Raw genomic sequence first — 17,895 nt, 5'->3', positions numbered from 1 at the left:
ACTGCGAAAGCAAAGAGAGCTCCACTCCAAGTTTAAACGCAGCCAAAACCTCTCAGACAAACTGAAGCTAAACGATGTCAAAGTTAGCGTAAGGAGGGCTATGCGTGAAGCGTTCATTGAATTCGAAAGTAAAATTCTATGTACCGACTTGACAGAAAATCCTAGGAAGTTCTGGTCTTACGTTAAATCAGTAAGTGGCTCGAAACAGCATATCCAGACACTACGGGATGATGATGGCATTGAAACAGAGGATGACACGCGTAAAGCTGAAATACTAAACACCTTTTTCCAAAGCTGTTTCACAGAGGAAGACCGCACTGCAGTTCCTTCTCTAAATCCTCGCACAAACGAAAAAATGGCTGACATCGAAATAAGTGTCCAAGGAATAGAAAAGCAACTGGAATCACTCAATAGAGGAAAGTCCACTGGACCTGACGGGATACCAATTCGATTCTACACAGAGTACGCGAAAGAACTTGCCCCCCTTCTAACAGCCGTGTACCGCAAGTCTCTAGAGGAACGGAGGGTTCCAAATGATTGGAAAAGAGCACAGATAGTCCCAGTCTTCAAGAAGGGTCGTCGAGCAGATGCGCAAAACTATAGACCTATATCTCTTACGTCGATCTCTTGTAGAATTTTAGAACATGTTTTTTGCTCGCGTATCATGTCATTTCTGGAAACCCAGAATCTACTATGTAGGAATCAACATGGATTCCGGAAACAGCGATCGTGTGAGACCCAACTCGCCTTATTTGTTCATGAGACCCAGAAAATATTAGATACAGGCTCCCAGGTAGATGCTATTTTTCTTGACTTCCGGAAGGCGTTCGATACAGTTCCGCACTGTGTCACCTGATAAACAAAGTAAGAGCCTACGGAATATCAGACCAGCTGTGTGGCTGGATTGAAGAGTTTTTAGCAAACAGAACACAGCATGTTGTTATCAATGGAGAGACGTCTACAGACGTTAAAGTAATCTCTGGCGTGCCACAGGGGAGTGTTATGGGACCATTGCTTTTCACAATATATATAAATGACTTAGTAGATAGTGTCGGAAGTTCCATGCGGCTTTTCGCGGATGATGCTGTAGTATACAGAGAAGTTGCTGCATTAGAAAATTGTAGCGAAATACAGGAAGATCTGCAGCGGATAGGCACTTGGTGCAGGGAGTGGCAACTGACCCTTAACATAGACAAATGTAATGTATTGCGAATACATAGAAAGAAGGATCCTTTATTGTATGATTATATGATAGCGGAACAAACACTGGTAGCAGTTACTTCTGTAAAATATCTGGGAGTATGCGTACGGAACGATTTGAAGTGGAATGATCATATAAAACTAATTGTTGGTAAGGCGGGTACCAGGTTGAGATTCATTGGGAGAGTGCTTAGAAAATGTAGTCCATCAACAAAGGAGGTGGCTTACAAAACACTCGTTCGACCTATACTTGAGTATTGCTCATCAGTGTGGGATCCGTACCAGGTCGGGTTGACGGAGGAGATAGAGAAGATCCAAAGAAGAGCGGCGCGTTTCGTCACTGGGTTATTTGGTAACTGTGATAGCGTTACGGAGATGTTTAATAAACTCAAGTGGCAGACTCTGCAAGAGAGGCGCTCTGCATCGTGGTGTAGCTTGCTCGCCAGGTTTCGAGAGGGTGCGTTTCTGGATGAGGTATCAAATATATTGCTTCCCCCTACTTATACTTCCCGAGGAGATCACGAATGTAAAATTAGAGAGATTAGAGCGCGCACGGAGGCTTTCAGACAGTCGTTCTTCCCGCGAACCATACGCGACTGGAACAGGAAAGGGAGGTAATGACAGTGGCACGTAAAGTGCCCTCCGCCACACACCGTTGGGTGGCTTGCGGAGTATCAATGTAGATGTAGATGTAGAAAAAGAACTGGTTGGGACATTTATTGAGAAGGGAGCGCTTGCTAGTAGATGCTTCGGAACGATTGGTTCGTGGGAGAAGACTGAGATGAAGAAGGCGATACAAGAGGATACACGACATAAAGGGAAGAGGAAATTATGCAGACCTGAAGAGAATGGCAGAAGACCGGACAGCCTGAGAACTACCATGTGAAAACCTGCCTTTTGGCAGAACACTGATGATGATGATGATGGTGGTGGTGGTGGTGTATTTGTCACTGTCTACAGAAATTATTTATTTTCACTATTGCAGGATTTGGTGGTACAGCAGATAACTTTGCAGTGGAAGAGTAGGATGTAGGGAAGGGAGTATTTGATATGGAAGAGGAGGCAGTGGCAAAAAAAAAAAAAAAAAAAAAAAACATTGATATAATTGCTTAGTGGCTGGTTTTATATGCACTGAAGTTTGTGTACAGGGGGTCAGTGAGGTGGATACAGAAAAGGACTAGTGTTGGGAAAATGAGTTAAGCTGTTACAAAAAGCGAAGTTCTTCTTCACTCTGAGAACAGCCACAGAGACATAATTGATAAATCTACACCAAGCCAGGGAGCAGAGCTTCTGGGTCTTGAGGAATGCCTCTTCCATTTGTCCTATGAAAAATATTGCATGGTGAGGGAGTTGTTCTGGTTCCCATAGCAGTCCCCCTGATTTGTTTGTACAACTAGTCCTCTCAAGGGAAGTAGTTTTGGATTAGGATGAAGGTGGCTAGGGTTACAATGAATGAGGTTTTAGGAACACTTTCAGATGGCTGCTGGAGAGAAGGTAGTGTTCTACGGTTGAGATGCTATGTGTATGCAGGACGTTTGGGTAAAGTGAGGTTGCGTCATTAGTGACACAGAAAGCTCCAGGTAGGAGAGGAGTGAGAGTGGATCCGAGACTGTTCGGGAAGTAGTTGGCTTCTTTCATGTAGCACGGAAGGCTCTGTATTAGGTCTCTCAATATTTTTTTAAAATATTGGGAATCTGATATATTGATAATTAAAAAAATATCATCGACTCTCGATATGTCAAGGAAAAGTATCAATACATCATCTGAAAAAATATCGATGTACTGGCCCATAAAAATATCGGCTTCACATTGTATATATGTTTTAGAGCTGTATATTTAAGTATTGATTTATATTTAAAAACAAAGATGATGTGACTTACCATACGAAAGCGCTGGCAGGTCGATAGAAACACAAACAAACACATACATACACACAAAATTCTAGCTTTTGCAACCAACGGTTGCTTCGTCAGGAAAGAGGGAAGGAGAGGGAAAGACGAAAGGATGTGGGTTTTAAGGGAGAGGGTAAGGAGTCATTCCAATCCCGGGAGCGGAAAGACTTACCTTAGGGGGAAAAAAGGACAGGTATACACTCGCACACACACACACACACACACACATATCCATCCGCACATACACAGACACAAGCGGACATACAGACAAGCAGACATGAAATGTCTGCTTGTGTCTGCGTATGTGCGGATGGATATGTGTGTGTGTGTGTGTGTGTGTGTGTGTGTGTGTGTGTGCGCGCGAGTGTATACCTGTCCTTTTTTCCCCCTAAGGTAAGTCTTTCCGCTCCCGGGATTGGAATGACTCCTTACCCTCTCCCTTAAAACCCACATCCTTTCGTCTTTCCCTCTCCTTCCCTCTTTCCTGACGAAGCAACCGTTGGTTGCAAAAGCTAGAATTTTGTGTGTATGTATGTGTTTGTTTGTGTTTCTATTGACCTGCCAGCGCTTTCGTATGGTAAGTCACATCATCTTTGTTTTTAAATATATTTTTCCCGCGTGGAATGTTTCCCTCTATTATATAAGTATTGATTTATTATTAGATATTCTGTATGTCAACAAAGTAGCAGCCTATCTGTCTCCCTTACAGCACAAATTGAAAGAAAAACTATGCATATTCACACTTGGCAATAACCACTTTGCTAACAATGGTAACTGCACTTAAGTGGCACAGTAAAAGGCGCCTGTTGGGTCCGTTGCTCAGTTTCGTCACATATCGGATTTGTCCGAACACTTCATGTTGAATTCCCTGTCTTTTTAATTTCTGCCAATGCCAGCAACTTAGTAGCTGTAGTGTCAAAATTGCGAGGTGAAGTTAAATGTTGCAATTTCTGGTCAACATTTCCCCTTATGTCTTTCTGTACCGCAAAGACCAATCTTGTCATTTAGATTTTTGTTCATCATTTCCAGCAGTTGTTTTTGAAGAATGCCGATGCGAAGAAATAGGCACATACCATAAGGAATAAGAAATGTGACCACCCACAAGATCAAGAGGAAAGGAGCGGTTCAAGTCCAGGGCATTCCTCGCGTATGTCAGCAATATTTCATCGAAATTAGGCAGAATCTTGAGGAAACATCATGTGCAAGTAATCTTCTGTCCACCTACAAACACTTGTGCTTTTCTCGGATTGGCAAAGGACATTCTCGAATTGCAGATGGCTGGAATACATTGTCAGTGTGGCACAGCCTACATTGGTCAAACAATGAACACAGTGCATGAAAGGTGCATCGAACATGATCACCACAATTGCCTTTCACAGGCCAGTAAGTCAGCCATAGCCAAGCATTGTGTCTCCACTGGATATTCCATGGATTATTCTGCCACACAAACCTTGGCCTCGATGAGGTCCTTCTGGGATTCAATTGTTAAGGAAACAATGGAAATACATTTAGCACAAGATCTTATTAATCGTAATGACAGCTTTCAGTTGGATAATGTGTGAGACCTGATTAATTTTTTAATTTCTTCAGAAAGAAAACATTTTATGACCAGCAACAATTAGTTTCATTAATTTTGACATCTGAATTTTAACTCTGCAATTGCACATTCTGGCAGAGAATGTGTATGCAGTGTCACCATCACGCATGTGCCTGTGGGCCATAGATGGAGCTACATTTGAAGGGACCGCGAAACTCGAAAGAGGTCGCTCTTGTAACTGCTGCCCTCATACATGCGTATCTGAGCCAACTTTTGGTATAAAGTTAGTGATGTGAACTACCAATCTCCAGTGCAAAACAATCACCTGAAGATGGCTGAATGGTTGTCAGCCAAAATATCATGGCAAAAGGTCTACATCATCCAGCTGGAGTCCCAATACTCTTTAAGCTGGGAACATTTCAAGAATCACAAGTGTTTCTTAGTTCTAAGGTGCTAGGTCCGACAGTTGAGTTCAACATTGCATTGCCCTGTGTATCATATACAGACTATTCAACCATCTGCAATTGGCCTGGTGCCAGAACACTGAGACCAATGACTACATTGCTACACTTGTGTACTACTTTTTTTTAAACACGTTATCTTTCCATATTGGGCTTTATCATGTGATGACTAATAACTAAAAATTGGTTACATTTTCGATTATTATATGAAGAAAATAAAGCTATTTCAAACTATTTCTGATAAAATAGTTCACCTGGATAAAATTCTCTATAAAACCGTGTCTGTTACATAAGTTAGAATTTTTGCATTTCGGGGCAGAATTCGCATCTATATTCGAATTTATTGCAAAATGCAAATTTTTCGTGTACCTGGTAATGAGGGGACACTCTTTTACAATGGTTCGTGAGGGTGGTTGGATAATTAGAGGCAATATTAGCATCAGTCAGAAGTGCCTAAGGTGTTTGCATTGCTATTTGCTTTAACTGCTGGTGTTGCAATTTTTGTTCTCTGACAGTAAAATGTCTTATATAGCTTACATTCCTTTGCATTTGTGCAAAAGCACAACTGATGCTTACCTGTGGGCTAGCAATGCGAAGATGAGGCGCCCTGTTGTTGACATGCTGATGGTCAGCACTGCTTCCTTTCCCACTCCCTGCCCTCGCCGGCATGTTCTGGCGCTTTACGGTCACCTTCCCTCCCTCGTGAGGTGTACTCGGTGGTGTCGCCGCTCGTTGCTGCTGGTAGTGGTGACTAGGTGTGCTAACAGGCGACGAGGTAGCATTCGGCGTGGGGCTGGAGGAGGGAGGGCAGCGCAGCGGAGGTGTCGCGGGAATCGGTCTCTTAGCCATCTGCGCCCTCGTTGCCACATCGTGTATCGAGATACCGTGGGTCTCCAGATCCGGATGTGACTGTACGAAAAACGACAGGTATTATTATTAACTTGTTTTTATACACATATATACACATATATGCTACAAAGTAAATTTCAAGTACTCATTGCCGGTGAGTCTACTACACTGCCCCTGGCATATTATTTTGGAAAGGGAGCAAGATTAGAGTTCAATGTCCTGTCAACAACACTATCAGTAGACACAGAACACATAGGTATCATTAGAGATAGAACACATGGGACACAATCTCTCAATAGCGAAAATTGGGCAAGGAAATTGACCACGTCCCTTTCACAGAATCATGCCAGGATTTGCCTTGTGTGATTTAGGGAAATCATGGAAAACCTAAATCTGGGAGGTCACACAGGGATTAAAACTGTCGTCCACCTGAATACGAGTCCAGTGTGCTGACCACTGTGGCATCTTCCTTGGCATTTTATTCCCACATTGAGACTCATTTGAGTGCTCATTTTTGTTTATATGTCGATATAAAAACTGTGTGTGCTGTAAGTGCTGTCTGCTGTGCAGTGTGACACCTGAATGGTGAAACTCCTTACAAAAAAGTTGAAGTATTGCAACAGAATGAGTTACAACTGGCAACAGTTTTTGTTGGTTCACAGTGGATGTTCTTGACAAAGATCATACGATATGAGCTCTACAATGCAGCGATCTGAAAAAAATAGGAAAACTGCCAGCCAAATACTTCTAAATGTCAACATTTATTCACATGAGAAAATCTATAAATACAAACAGATCAAACAAAACAAACAATATTTACACAGTACATAGTGCTTTTTTTTTTTTTTTATTTCATCCTTTTCATCTTATTTTCTTTTGAAGTGCAGAATAAAATACAAATCTATTTTTCTACTTTGATGTTTAAACAATTCTCATTTACGTTTTTTTGTCTAGTTATGTTCCTATTTATACAATGCAGGCTTTTTCTTTGTCCAGGCATCGCAAAAAACTAAATACCTTTTTGCTTTCAGACATTTGGTCTCTTTTGTGGGAGAACACTAGCAGGTAAAATATCAAGTCATCAGGCAACCTTTGCAATGAAAACAAAGCAAAAAATAAAATAAACATTAAGAAGAGTCAAAAGCTCTATATTCAGTATTACAACACATGTGAGCTCGGAAAAAATAGTTTAACTTCCGATGTTAGTAGACGATATCACAGTCCCCTATTTCTACACACATACTGTCTTCAGCATAATCAGGATTTTAGAACTCCACATTTGGCACAATCAATCGATCTTTGACTTCACTGATTCAATTGTAATGTGGTTGGCTCCTAATTTTCACACAGACATGTGGTGCACACCCACCACAAGTAATCTATTTTGATAAAAAAGTTGTTTGTATAAAATAGCCTTTTATACATGAAAAAAGAAAAGTGATCAAGACAGCATCAACAGGAATAATCTTTGTGTTCTGTTATAGTCGCTTGTAAACAAGAAGGCAGATGCGTGATGCTTTATGTGCAGAAAGGGATGAAGAATTCTGTGCAGCAGTGCTGGTGTTCTCTCTGGCTCTGTCCCATGTCACTCTTCACCTGTCACCTACCCTGGTAACTAGCACCACTATAGTAAGTGACACAATGTGTAACTATTCAAGTTCAAGTGGCTCTGAGCACTATGGGACTTAACATCTGAGGTCATCAGTCCCCTAGAACTTAGAACTACTTAAACCTAACTAACCTAAGGACATCACACACATCCATGCCTGAGGCAGGATTCGAACCTGCGACCGTAGCGGTCGCGCGGTTCCAGGCTGAAGTGCCTAGAACCACTCGGCCACACCAGCCGGCTGTGTAACTATTCCTGCTTCTGACTCTCCTTAGGCAAATTTATACACCCCAAAAACTATCACTGTTACTTGTTAATGTAAAACTCGTCACATTTGCTAAACGCCACCCATAATGATACTACAGATGCTCAGTACCCCACCGTACCTGGACTAACAAGAAAATCGACACTAAGTGTTCCAAGCGGACCCCAAACTTTGCGTTGCAGACAGACACGACTGAATGATGCTATTGGCTGGGCAGTTGCACGGTATACCGCACTCTGTCACTGCACATCACCCAATCACCAGCGTTCTTATCTGACACCACTATAGCAACAGGACATGGAAATTTTCCCCTTCATTTTGTGACCATAAGACTTATATGCACACATAAGCGCACAAATGTACAAGTACTATTTGTAGCTCTATATTTACTTGATTACACTTGCATTTTTCAAAGAAAAAAGGTATTTACAACTTTAAATACTGTTTACAGTACAGCTTCAGACTAACAATGCAGTTTGCTGCGAAGCTAACAAAAGTTTTCAAACAATGGAATGTAACAATATTAGAGAAGGTAAGTTGCTACTCACCATATAGCGGAGACATTGAGTCTCGATAGGTAAAACAAAAAAGTGTGGTTTCAGTTATCTGAGACTGCACACATGTGTGCAAGTTGTGCGTGTGTGTGTGTGTGTGTGTGTGTGTGTGTGTGTGTGTGTGTGTGTGTCTATCGCTGACAAAGGCCTTAATGGCTGAAAGCTATTATTGTGTAAATCTTTTTGTTGTGCCTTTTGCGACTCAGCATCTCCACTATATGGTGAGTGGCAACTCCCTTCCTCTAATGTTGTAACAAAAGTTTTCAATTCTCCAATCTACATACTCAGATAATTTGTAGAAAGAGTCGATCATGAAGCATGTTATAATTTTCTTCTGAATTGGTAGGGATTTTCAACTGCAGAACATAAACTGTTGTACAGAACTATTAATATCAGAAACACCAAGGATGAGTGCTTGCAAACATATCAAATAAGGCAACAAAAACTATGACCAACTGATGTGGTTTTACGAAAGGATAGGCACTATTGGCACTGTTTGTAATGTTAAAAAGCTTATGGATAAATATATATGGATCTCAAGAAACACCTCAATATTGTGTTTGTTTGCCTCAAAAATACTTCTGAGCAAGTGCTGAGAAGGCTTATACGGCAGGCTCTATGCATGCAATGTGTCCCAGAGTGCTACTTCTATATTCTGAAAGACGTGTGATAACATACAGACAAAATTCATAATATCTGCAGGTGTTAGTGAAGAAGTTGAGATAAGGGTTGGGGGTCCACAAAGGAATTGCATTGAGTCTGCTGCTGTTCAATACAGTAATGAACTATGTCTCAGAACAACCACTGAAGCCAACTGCACTTAAACTTTTGCATGCTGATAAAAGTTCTAATAGCAGAAATTCAAGATGATTTTAAAGCATCGGACATATTTCTAGAATCTAGAGGACTTACAGTATGTAGTACCAAAACAGAGTACTTGTATTGCAACTTCTCAGGAATGGCAACCAGTTCTAAACCAAAACTGCATCTCAACAATACCCTTATAACACCAACCGGTCAGTTCAAGTAATAACACCTGCAGTATCTATGGATACAGACACTGAAAACTGTATAAAAATTGGGTTGTAGGAATGCAGATCATGAACAGGAGCCCTCTGCAATGAGAAGACAGTGACTGAAGTCAAAGGATATATGAACAAACAAGGAATAAGACCACTTCTAATGTACAATTTAGTATTTTGGACCATGCGCAAATCAGATGAATGGAAGCTCCAGGTTACAGAAACAAGTAAACTGTGCTGGTCTGGAGCAGCAATCCTAAAAGACAGAGTACGAAATGAGCATGTACTTGGCTCGTTTAAGGTAGCAAACGTAACAGAAAAGCTTAAAGAGAATTGCCTACACTAGTATGGGCATGCCATGGAAAGTACACCCAACAAATCGACAAGAACAGTACTTGACCTAAAAGAATCAAAAGACGGCACTGGACACCCACCAAATACCTGGATTAGAACCCTTGAGAAAGACCTGAAAAGGAAGAAGAAGGCAAAGAAGACAAAGACGAAGACGAAGAGGAAGAGGAGGAGTCTCCAGAATGAATTTTTCACTTTGCAGCATAGTTTGTGGTGATATAACTTTCTGTCAGATTAAAATTGCACTCTGAACAAGGATTCGAACCTTGGACCTTCTCCTTTTGTGGGCAAGTGCTCTACTGAATGAGCTATCCATGCTCAAATCATGACCCATCATCTCAGCTTTACTTCAGCCAGTACTTCAGTCGATAGGTCCCAGGTTAGATTTCTGGTCTGGTACACAGTTTTAACCTGCCAGGAAGTTTCAAGAAGATGAATATTTGTAATTTGGAACTTATAGATCTCAATTCACCTTATGATAAATAAATGCAGACAGCATAGCAACACACGTACACGCAAAACTTTTGGAGAATGGGACTAAACATTATAATGGACAAAAGACTCACATCTCCGTGCGCTCTTCGCCTCTTGTGGCGGTAGAGCATGGCGCGGTAGGTCTCCTCCCCTGGCTCGTACAGGCTGCCACTCGCACTGGCATACCCTGCATCCAGCCCGGCCAGCAGAAGGTCCCCGGCACCACCGCCGACATCCCCCGACCGGACAGACAGAGTAGACGCGACGGCGGGCCAGTGCCGCGTGGGACTGTTCTCCCCGCCGGCGACGAAGCCGCCGGAGTCCGTCCGCAGTGAGCTCTGAAGAGCCGCCAGTTGCCGTTTCTGCCTTTTGCTCAGTCTGGGCGGAGGACCTTCTGTGGAAATGTAAACATCAGATATGTTAAAAGACAAGGTAGCAGTAAATCACAGTCACAAAAACTAATAGTGTACAGCAATTCACAGCTTTTAAGCACATCGTAACTCCAAATGTCCTCTCTCACACACACTTCCGCATTAGCTCTGCCATCCCATCATTACCTCTCAGTTCAGTAGCATCAAACGTATTCGAACACGTAATACAACATCAAAAAAAGTTTTGCATTACCTCGTTTCCAAGAGTTCCAGAACCTGTACAGAAAATTGGAATAGAGATCAACATAAACATCATTTCTGCCCTTTTTATTGCATGTTGTACCACCATACAGCAAGACCTTCGGAGGTGGTGGTCCAGATTGCTATGCACAACGGTACCTCTAATACCCACAAGTACATCCTCTTGCATTGATGCGTGCCTGTATTCATCGTGGCATACAATTCACAAGTTCATCAGAGTACTGTTAGTCCAAATTGTCCCACTCCTCAACAGCAATTTGGCATAGATCCCTCAGAGTGGTTGGTGGGTCATATCATCCATAAACAGCCCTTTTCAATGCATCCCAGGCATGTTAGATAGGGTTCATGTCTGGAGAACATGCTGGCCACTGTAGTCGAGTGATGACGTTATCCTGAAGGAAGTCATTCACAAGATGTGCACTATGGGGGTGCGAATTGTCATCCATGAAGTCGAATGACTCACCAATATACTGCCGATATGGTTGCCCTATCAGTCGGAGGATGGCATTCTTGTATCGTACAGCCGTTATGGCACCTTTCATGACCACTAGGGGTGTATGTCGGCCCGACATAATGCCACCCCAAAACAGCAGGGAACCTCCATCTTGTTGCACTCGCTGGACAGTGTGTCTAAGGCATTCAACGTGACTGGGTTGCCTCCAAACAAGCCTCCAATGATTGTCTGGTAGAAGGCATATGTGACACTCATTGGTGAAGAGAACGTGATGCCAATCCTGAGAGGTCCATTCGGCACGTTGTCAGGCTCATCTGCACCGCGCTGCATGGTGTTGTGGTTGCAAAGATGGACCTCACCATGGATGTCGAGAGTGAATTTGCACATCATGCAGCCTATTGCACACAGTTTGAGTCGTAACATGACGCCCTGTGGCTGCACGAAAAGCATTATTCAGCATGGTGGCATTGCTGTCATTGTTCCTCCGAGCCATTATCCATAGGTAGCAGTCATCCATTGCAGTAGTAGCCCATGGGCAGCCTGTGCGAGGCATATCATCTACAGTTCCTGTCTCTCTGTATCTCCTCCATGCCTGAACAACATCGCTTTGGTTCACTCCGAGACGCCTAGACACTTCCCTTGTTGAGAGCCCTTTCTGGCACAAAGTAACAATGCAAACGTGATCGAACTGTAATACTGACTGTCTAAGCATGGTTGAACTATAGACAATACGAGCAATGTACCTCCTTCCTGGTGGAATGACTGGAACTGATCGGCTGTCGGAGCCCCTACGTCTAATAGGCACTGTTCATGCATGGTTGTTTACATCTTTGGACGGGTTTAGTGACATCTCTGAACAGTCAAAGGGACTGTGTCTGTGATATAATACCCACAGTCAATGTCTATCTTCAGGAGTTCTGGGAACCGGGCTGATGCAAAACTTTTCTTGATGTGTGTAGTAAGCATTAATATGGGTTGTGTCCACCCTTCACTTGCTTGACAGCTTGAATTCTGCTGGAGCCACTTTCAATCAGCTGTCTCAATGTCTCGAGGAAAGGCAGCCCATTCTTCCTCAAGCACCGAAACCAGAGAAGGTACTGACGTCGGACACTTGTGTCTGGAGTGAAGTCGACATTCTAACTCATCCCAAAAGAGTTCCATTTGATTTGAGTCAAGACATTGGTCAAATCAGCCCATTACCAGAACGTTATTGTCCACAAACCATTGCCTCACAGATGCTGTTGCAACTGTCTCTGAACTGTTCCTCTACTGTATGAAGTATGTACACTATGCTGTAAAATGTTTTCATATCCTTCCACAATTATTTTCTTACATGCAGTAAGGGACCACATCCTAACCATAAAAAGCATACCCGTACCATAACACTATCTCATTCATACTTCACTGTTGGCATTACACAGAATGCCAGGTAACATTCTCCAGGCATTCGCTGAAACCCAAACCATCCCATCAAATTGTTACAGGTTATAGCACAATTCCTCACCCCAAATCACTCATTTCCAGACACCCACTGTCACAAGACGTTGCTCTTTATACCACTTCAACTGTAGTGTTGACTACAATGATGTGTACCTCATGAGGAACTACTTGTCCATTGTACCCCACTCTTTATAACTCCCTATGCACATTCACTGTGCTAGATGGACTGCTGGTAATACTATGGAACTGTCAAATGATTCCTTCCACTGATTTCGTGAGATATTCTTACAACCACCCTCCACAATGCTCAGCGGTCCCTGTCTGTCCGTACATGAGGTCTGCCTGTTGTTGGTTTGGCTGTGGTTATTCCTTTGCATTTACACTTCACAGATATACGAGGGCTATGCCGAAAGTTTTTAACAGAAAGTGTGAAAAAAATTTATTTGCAAAAGAACGTTCACAACTTTTCAAAATACTCTCCATTAACATGTATACATTTTTCCATTCTCTGAAACCACTTAGAAAATGTGTCAGTCCAAGCTTCTTTTGGGATGTCATTTAGTGCACTCTCATGCACTGCAATGGCCTCTTCATCTGATGAAAACCGCTGCCCTCTAATTTTTTCCTTAGTCTCAGGGAACAGAAAGAAGTCACGGGGGGCCAGATCAGGTGAATAGGGGGCATGGGGTAACAATTGCAGTTTTTCCTTCTCCAGAAAGTCAATTGTTCTGGCAGCCCTGGGCACAGAAGCATTGTCGTGATGCAGCAGAAGGTGTCCACTCTTGGACTTTGGATGCTGTGACTTCCATGTGGCGATGACTTTTGGAAGACAATCGTTCACGTACCATTCGGTATTAACTGTACGACGTGTGTCCGAGGTCGCAGGGGTGAGGTGCCTGATCTTTGTGAAAAAAGTTGCCACCATCTTTTTTCCAGAGCTCCGACTTCGTTGAACTTTTGTGGGTGGTTCCTCCCATGGAAAGCACCACACAGAAGACTGTCTCTTCATTTCAGGGTTATAATGGTAGACCCACGTTTCATCACCTGTGACAATATTTTAGGTGTCTCGGGACTTTCCTCCATTGAATTTTTCGAGGACGAAACGACACAAGTCCACTCTCGCCTCCTTTTGGATTTCTGTCAGGGAATGTGGCACCCAATGGGCACATCTCTTAGTAAGGCCTAAGTGACTATGAATGATGGTATGTGCTGCTGTCGATCCAATATTTAGGGTCCCTTCAATGTCGCAAAATGTAAGATGTGGATCTTCTTTGACCATTTTCCTCACAGCATCAATGTTTTCAGGAGTCACAGCTGTTGCTGGCTGACCGGGACGAGGTTCGTCTTCAATTGACTGACAACCCCTCAAAAACTCGCTAAACCAATTTCTAACTGTGATCCTAGAAGGGGAAGCTTCACCAAAACCACGCAGCAAAGAAGAATGGCATTCTTCGGCACTTAAACCCTTTTTATAATCGTAAAAAATCATGGCACGAAAGTCGCGGCGTGACAGCTCCATCCTGCACTGTCTCTGACTCAGCACTGCCTGTGCTTTCTTACCGCGCTGTGGGGGAGTCACCGCTAGCCAGGGGCTGCGCGCGCACATCCCGAGGTCAAAAAACATTGCTCTTTTGAATGAAAACAACCCCATTGTCCTCCGCCATATGGTTTACGGGCTGCTAAAAACTTTCGGCATAGCCCTCGTAAGACCAACAGCAGACTTGTGCAACTTTAGAAGGGTTGAAAGGTCTTTGATAGATCTTTTACTCAGGTGACATCAAATGACTAGTCCATGTTCGAAGTCACTCTGCTGACATTGCTTCTCTACAGACAATGCAAGACTCCCGCCCCTCTAGTAACCCACTCATTCATCCTAGTTTTCTACTCTTATCTGTGAAAACAAAAAATAGAAAAACCAATGCACAGACTAAAAAAAAAAAGGAAAGAGACAAAGATGTTGGATTAGAAACACTTATATGCTCACAACAAAGTGAGGACACTAAATATCAAGTGTCCATAAACATTACAGGTAGCAGCAATAATATAAGAAAACATGTTACCAGGATAGTTCTCATCTTCAGAACTGTGGTCACTCTGGCCAACTTCCTCACGGACAGCAGCAAGCTCTCGAAAGTAGCGCCTACGAGCACGGCTTTCTGCAGCAATTTTTTTAGCCGCAGAAAAGGATGCATTGTTTGTATAGCCTGGCAACGATTCTGCCGGAGAAGTGGAGAACGGTTGATGAGATGTCGTGTCATTCGAGCGAGTGTGGCGGTGGTGACCAGGTGGCTGTGACATTGCTTCTTCCAAGTAATGTTGACGAGACAGCAATACCGCCTTCATCACTCGTCTGAAGTAGTTCCGCTGCCACATTCTAGAGAACAGGTCAAAGATTTTCTCTGTCAGATACATAAAATGGGCAATATAGGCCAAACCTCAATAAGCATGCCAAGAATACTAGCTCACCATGCAAAATATTAGTAACCACCTCAAGGGACACAATGAGCACTTTTAGAGTGCTGTAAATGGCATAGTACTTACTGTAGCCACCACATATGTAATGCAAAAACGTTTTTCCACAAATTTACCTGATTTGTATAGCTTTATCTATTGAAATTATATTACTGTTAGGACTATAAGAACTGCTGTTAAGTTTGAGTTTGCTTAAGTCAGGCGTCAAAGTAACTTGAATATAGGGTCTTTCACACATTACACAATTTTTAAATTAAGTGGTAAAATTTTGTTTCCATTTTTGATATTGGCTGTCATTCTGATTATTTGGCCAGTTGTTGTTTGCATATTTCAGGCTCACAGTTGCTATGGAGTGGTTCACAAAGGAGGAACATGTTATTATCATGAAAACTCATTACAGAACCATCAAGGGCTATGAGAGACTGTTCATAGACTTAGTGGGATCTTCAGGAGTAATACTCCTCCTACAGTATCAACAATTCTGCAGTTGATTAAGATATCTGAGGAAACAAGTTCCGCTGCAACCATAAAATTGCCTGGATGAAACCATGCGGTTTGTAAGGAATAAAACATTGCATTGGTGCAGGATAGTGTGGTTGTGAGCCACAAGTCACTTCAAAGTCACTCTCAATTTCTGACAGCCTCTTTACAAAGAATTCTGAAAAAGAATCTTCATATGTACTCACACAAGATTCAGTTGACATAATATCTTAAACCCACAGATCATATAAAATACAGAAATTTAGTCAAGTACATGCTCATCAAACAAGAAGAGGACAACAATTTTGCAAAAAGAATAATCTTCAGTGGTGAGGCACATTTTTACATGTGTGAGTTCATTAACCGACAAAACTGCCATATTTGGGGTCACGAAAACCCTAGCATTATCCAAGAGCCACATGCATCCAATATGAAACACAGTTTGATGTGGCTTATGGGTAGTTGGTGTGATGGTCCCTTCTTTTTTGAAGATTTTGACGGTAATGTAGTAAACATTAACAGTGAGTGTTATTGAGAAATGGTCAGAAATAACATCTGGCCTGCTCTGGATAAAGCGGATACAGACAATATGTGGTTTCAGCTGGACAGGGCTCTGTGTCACACATCCCACGATACAACAACTCTACTCCACGAAAAATTCCCTCAGTCTGTGATTTTAATATGTGGTGACTTGAAATGGCCTCCCAGATCTTGTGACCTCACTCCATATGACCTCTTTTTATGGGGTTATGTGAAGTCCACGTTCTATGAGAATAAACCACAAACAGTTCTCCAGCTTAAGGAAGAAATTCAATGTGTCATCAACAGCATCAACACAAATGTCTGTGCAAGTTTCATCACAAACTTCATAGACCGAGTAACTGGCTGTGGATACAGTGATGGTGGAAATATTCCTGATATAATTTTTGACATTTAAATGGGAGCATATACAGATGGAAAGGAATATTATTTTGATGCATTTTTACTTAATTGTTGCATCTTTAAAAAATGTGTAATATATAGGGTGATTCACGAAGATATGCAAATATTTCAATATGTTATTCTACAAGTAAAACTAAAGAAAAAAGTTCAGATTAACATAGGTCCACAAATGTTTAGTTACAGAGTTACGGTTAATAAAAGATTTCGCCTGAAATTTGGCAACTTCACTAATACGAAGCCATTGCAAAACTCAAAAAAATGGCTCTGAGCACTATGGGACTCAACTGCTGAGGTCATTAGTCCCCCAGAACTTAGAACTAGTTAAACCTAACTAACCTAAGGACATCACAAACATCCATGCCCGAGGCAGGATTCGAACCTGCGACCGTAGCGGTCTTGCGGTTCCAGACTGCAGCGCCTTTAACCGCACGGCCACTTCGGCCGGCCCATTGCAAAACTGTACCAGGTTAAAGTACACCACGATTTCCATTTATTTTGTTGTTATTGATCTGGTGAAACTAATAAACCATGTTCCAGATGCGTATCTGCAGTAGTTTCCCAGAACATCCAGAGAAGCACAGACATGATTTTGTAAAAATTTTAATTTATTAACTACTTGGCCCAATTTGTTTTTTAAATTCCAGACAACTGCACGAAGTTTTCAACAGAAGTTGTAGAGAATTTAATTTTGGAAAAATGATGGTAATAATGTTAACTGAAACTGTTTTAATGTTTCCAGAGAAAAAACAAAGCTCAGTGTTAAGGAATTGTACAGTGTACATGCAATCTCACAATACATTCACAACAAATGTTCAAAAATGTCTCCAATGAGTTCAATGCATTTATCTACACATGCATGAACAAATTTTGTTGCTTGTTTCAGTTTCAAAGAGTTGTTCTTAATTTTGTATATTGCATTCATAACGCGAGCAAGTAATGCCTTATGTGTATTGACTTTGTCCTCCTCATGAACTGTGTCTTTCATCCATCCCCATACACAAAAATCCATTGGCGTTAAATCGGGCTATCTGGGTGGCCACAGACATGTAGCACCATGACCAATCCATTCTTGGGGAAAATAGTCATTTAAATGTGTACTAGCAGCATTGGTGAAATGTGGAGGCATGCCGTCCTGTTGAAAATACATTTGCAAGTGCGTAGCAAGCGGAACACCCTCAAGTAAATGGGGCATTTCTTCTTGAGGGAAATGTAAGAACGTCTCTCCAGTTAGACATCCTGGGAAAATGAATGGTCCAATAAA

The 17,895-nt window shown here is 42.1% G+C and overlaps 1 protein-coding gene across 1 annotated transcript in view; it reads right to left on the bottom strand.

The window, feature by feature from the left end:
• The window catches only part of LOC124551334 (nuclear factor related to kappa-B-binding protein), a 195,438-nt gene that overhangs the window by 166,884 nt on the left and 10,659 nt on the right, over positions 1–17,895 (bottom strand). The window contains exons 4-6 of the mRNA XM_047126355.1: positions 14,801–15,114; positions 10,307–10,608; positions 5,667–5,999 (exon numbers count right to left, since the gene is read on the bottom strand). Coding sequence (XP_046982311.1) covers positions 5,667–5,999; positions 10,307–10,608; positions 14,801–15,114 — 949 coding nt within the window. The remainder of the gene's footprint in view (positions 1–5,666; positions 6,000–10,306; positions 10,609–14,800; positions 15,115–17,895) is intronic.

The sequence above is a fragment of the Schistocerca americana genome, chromosome 9 (genome assembly GCF_021461395.2).
Source record: "Schistocerca americana isolate TAMUIC-IGC-003095 chromosome 9, iqSchAmer2.1, whole genome shotgun sequence".
Taxonomy (NCBI): domain Eukaryota; kingdom Metazoa; phylum Arthropoda; class Insecta; order Orthoptera; family Acrididae; genus Schistocerca; species Schistocerca americana.
Note: the sequence above shows the minus strand (reverse complement) of the source record. Positions and strands in the feature narration are given on the sequence as shown.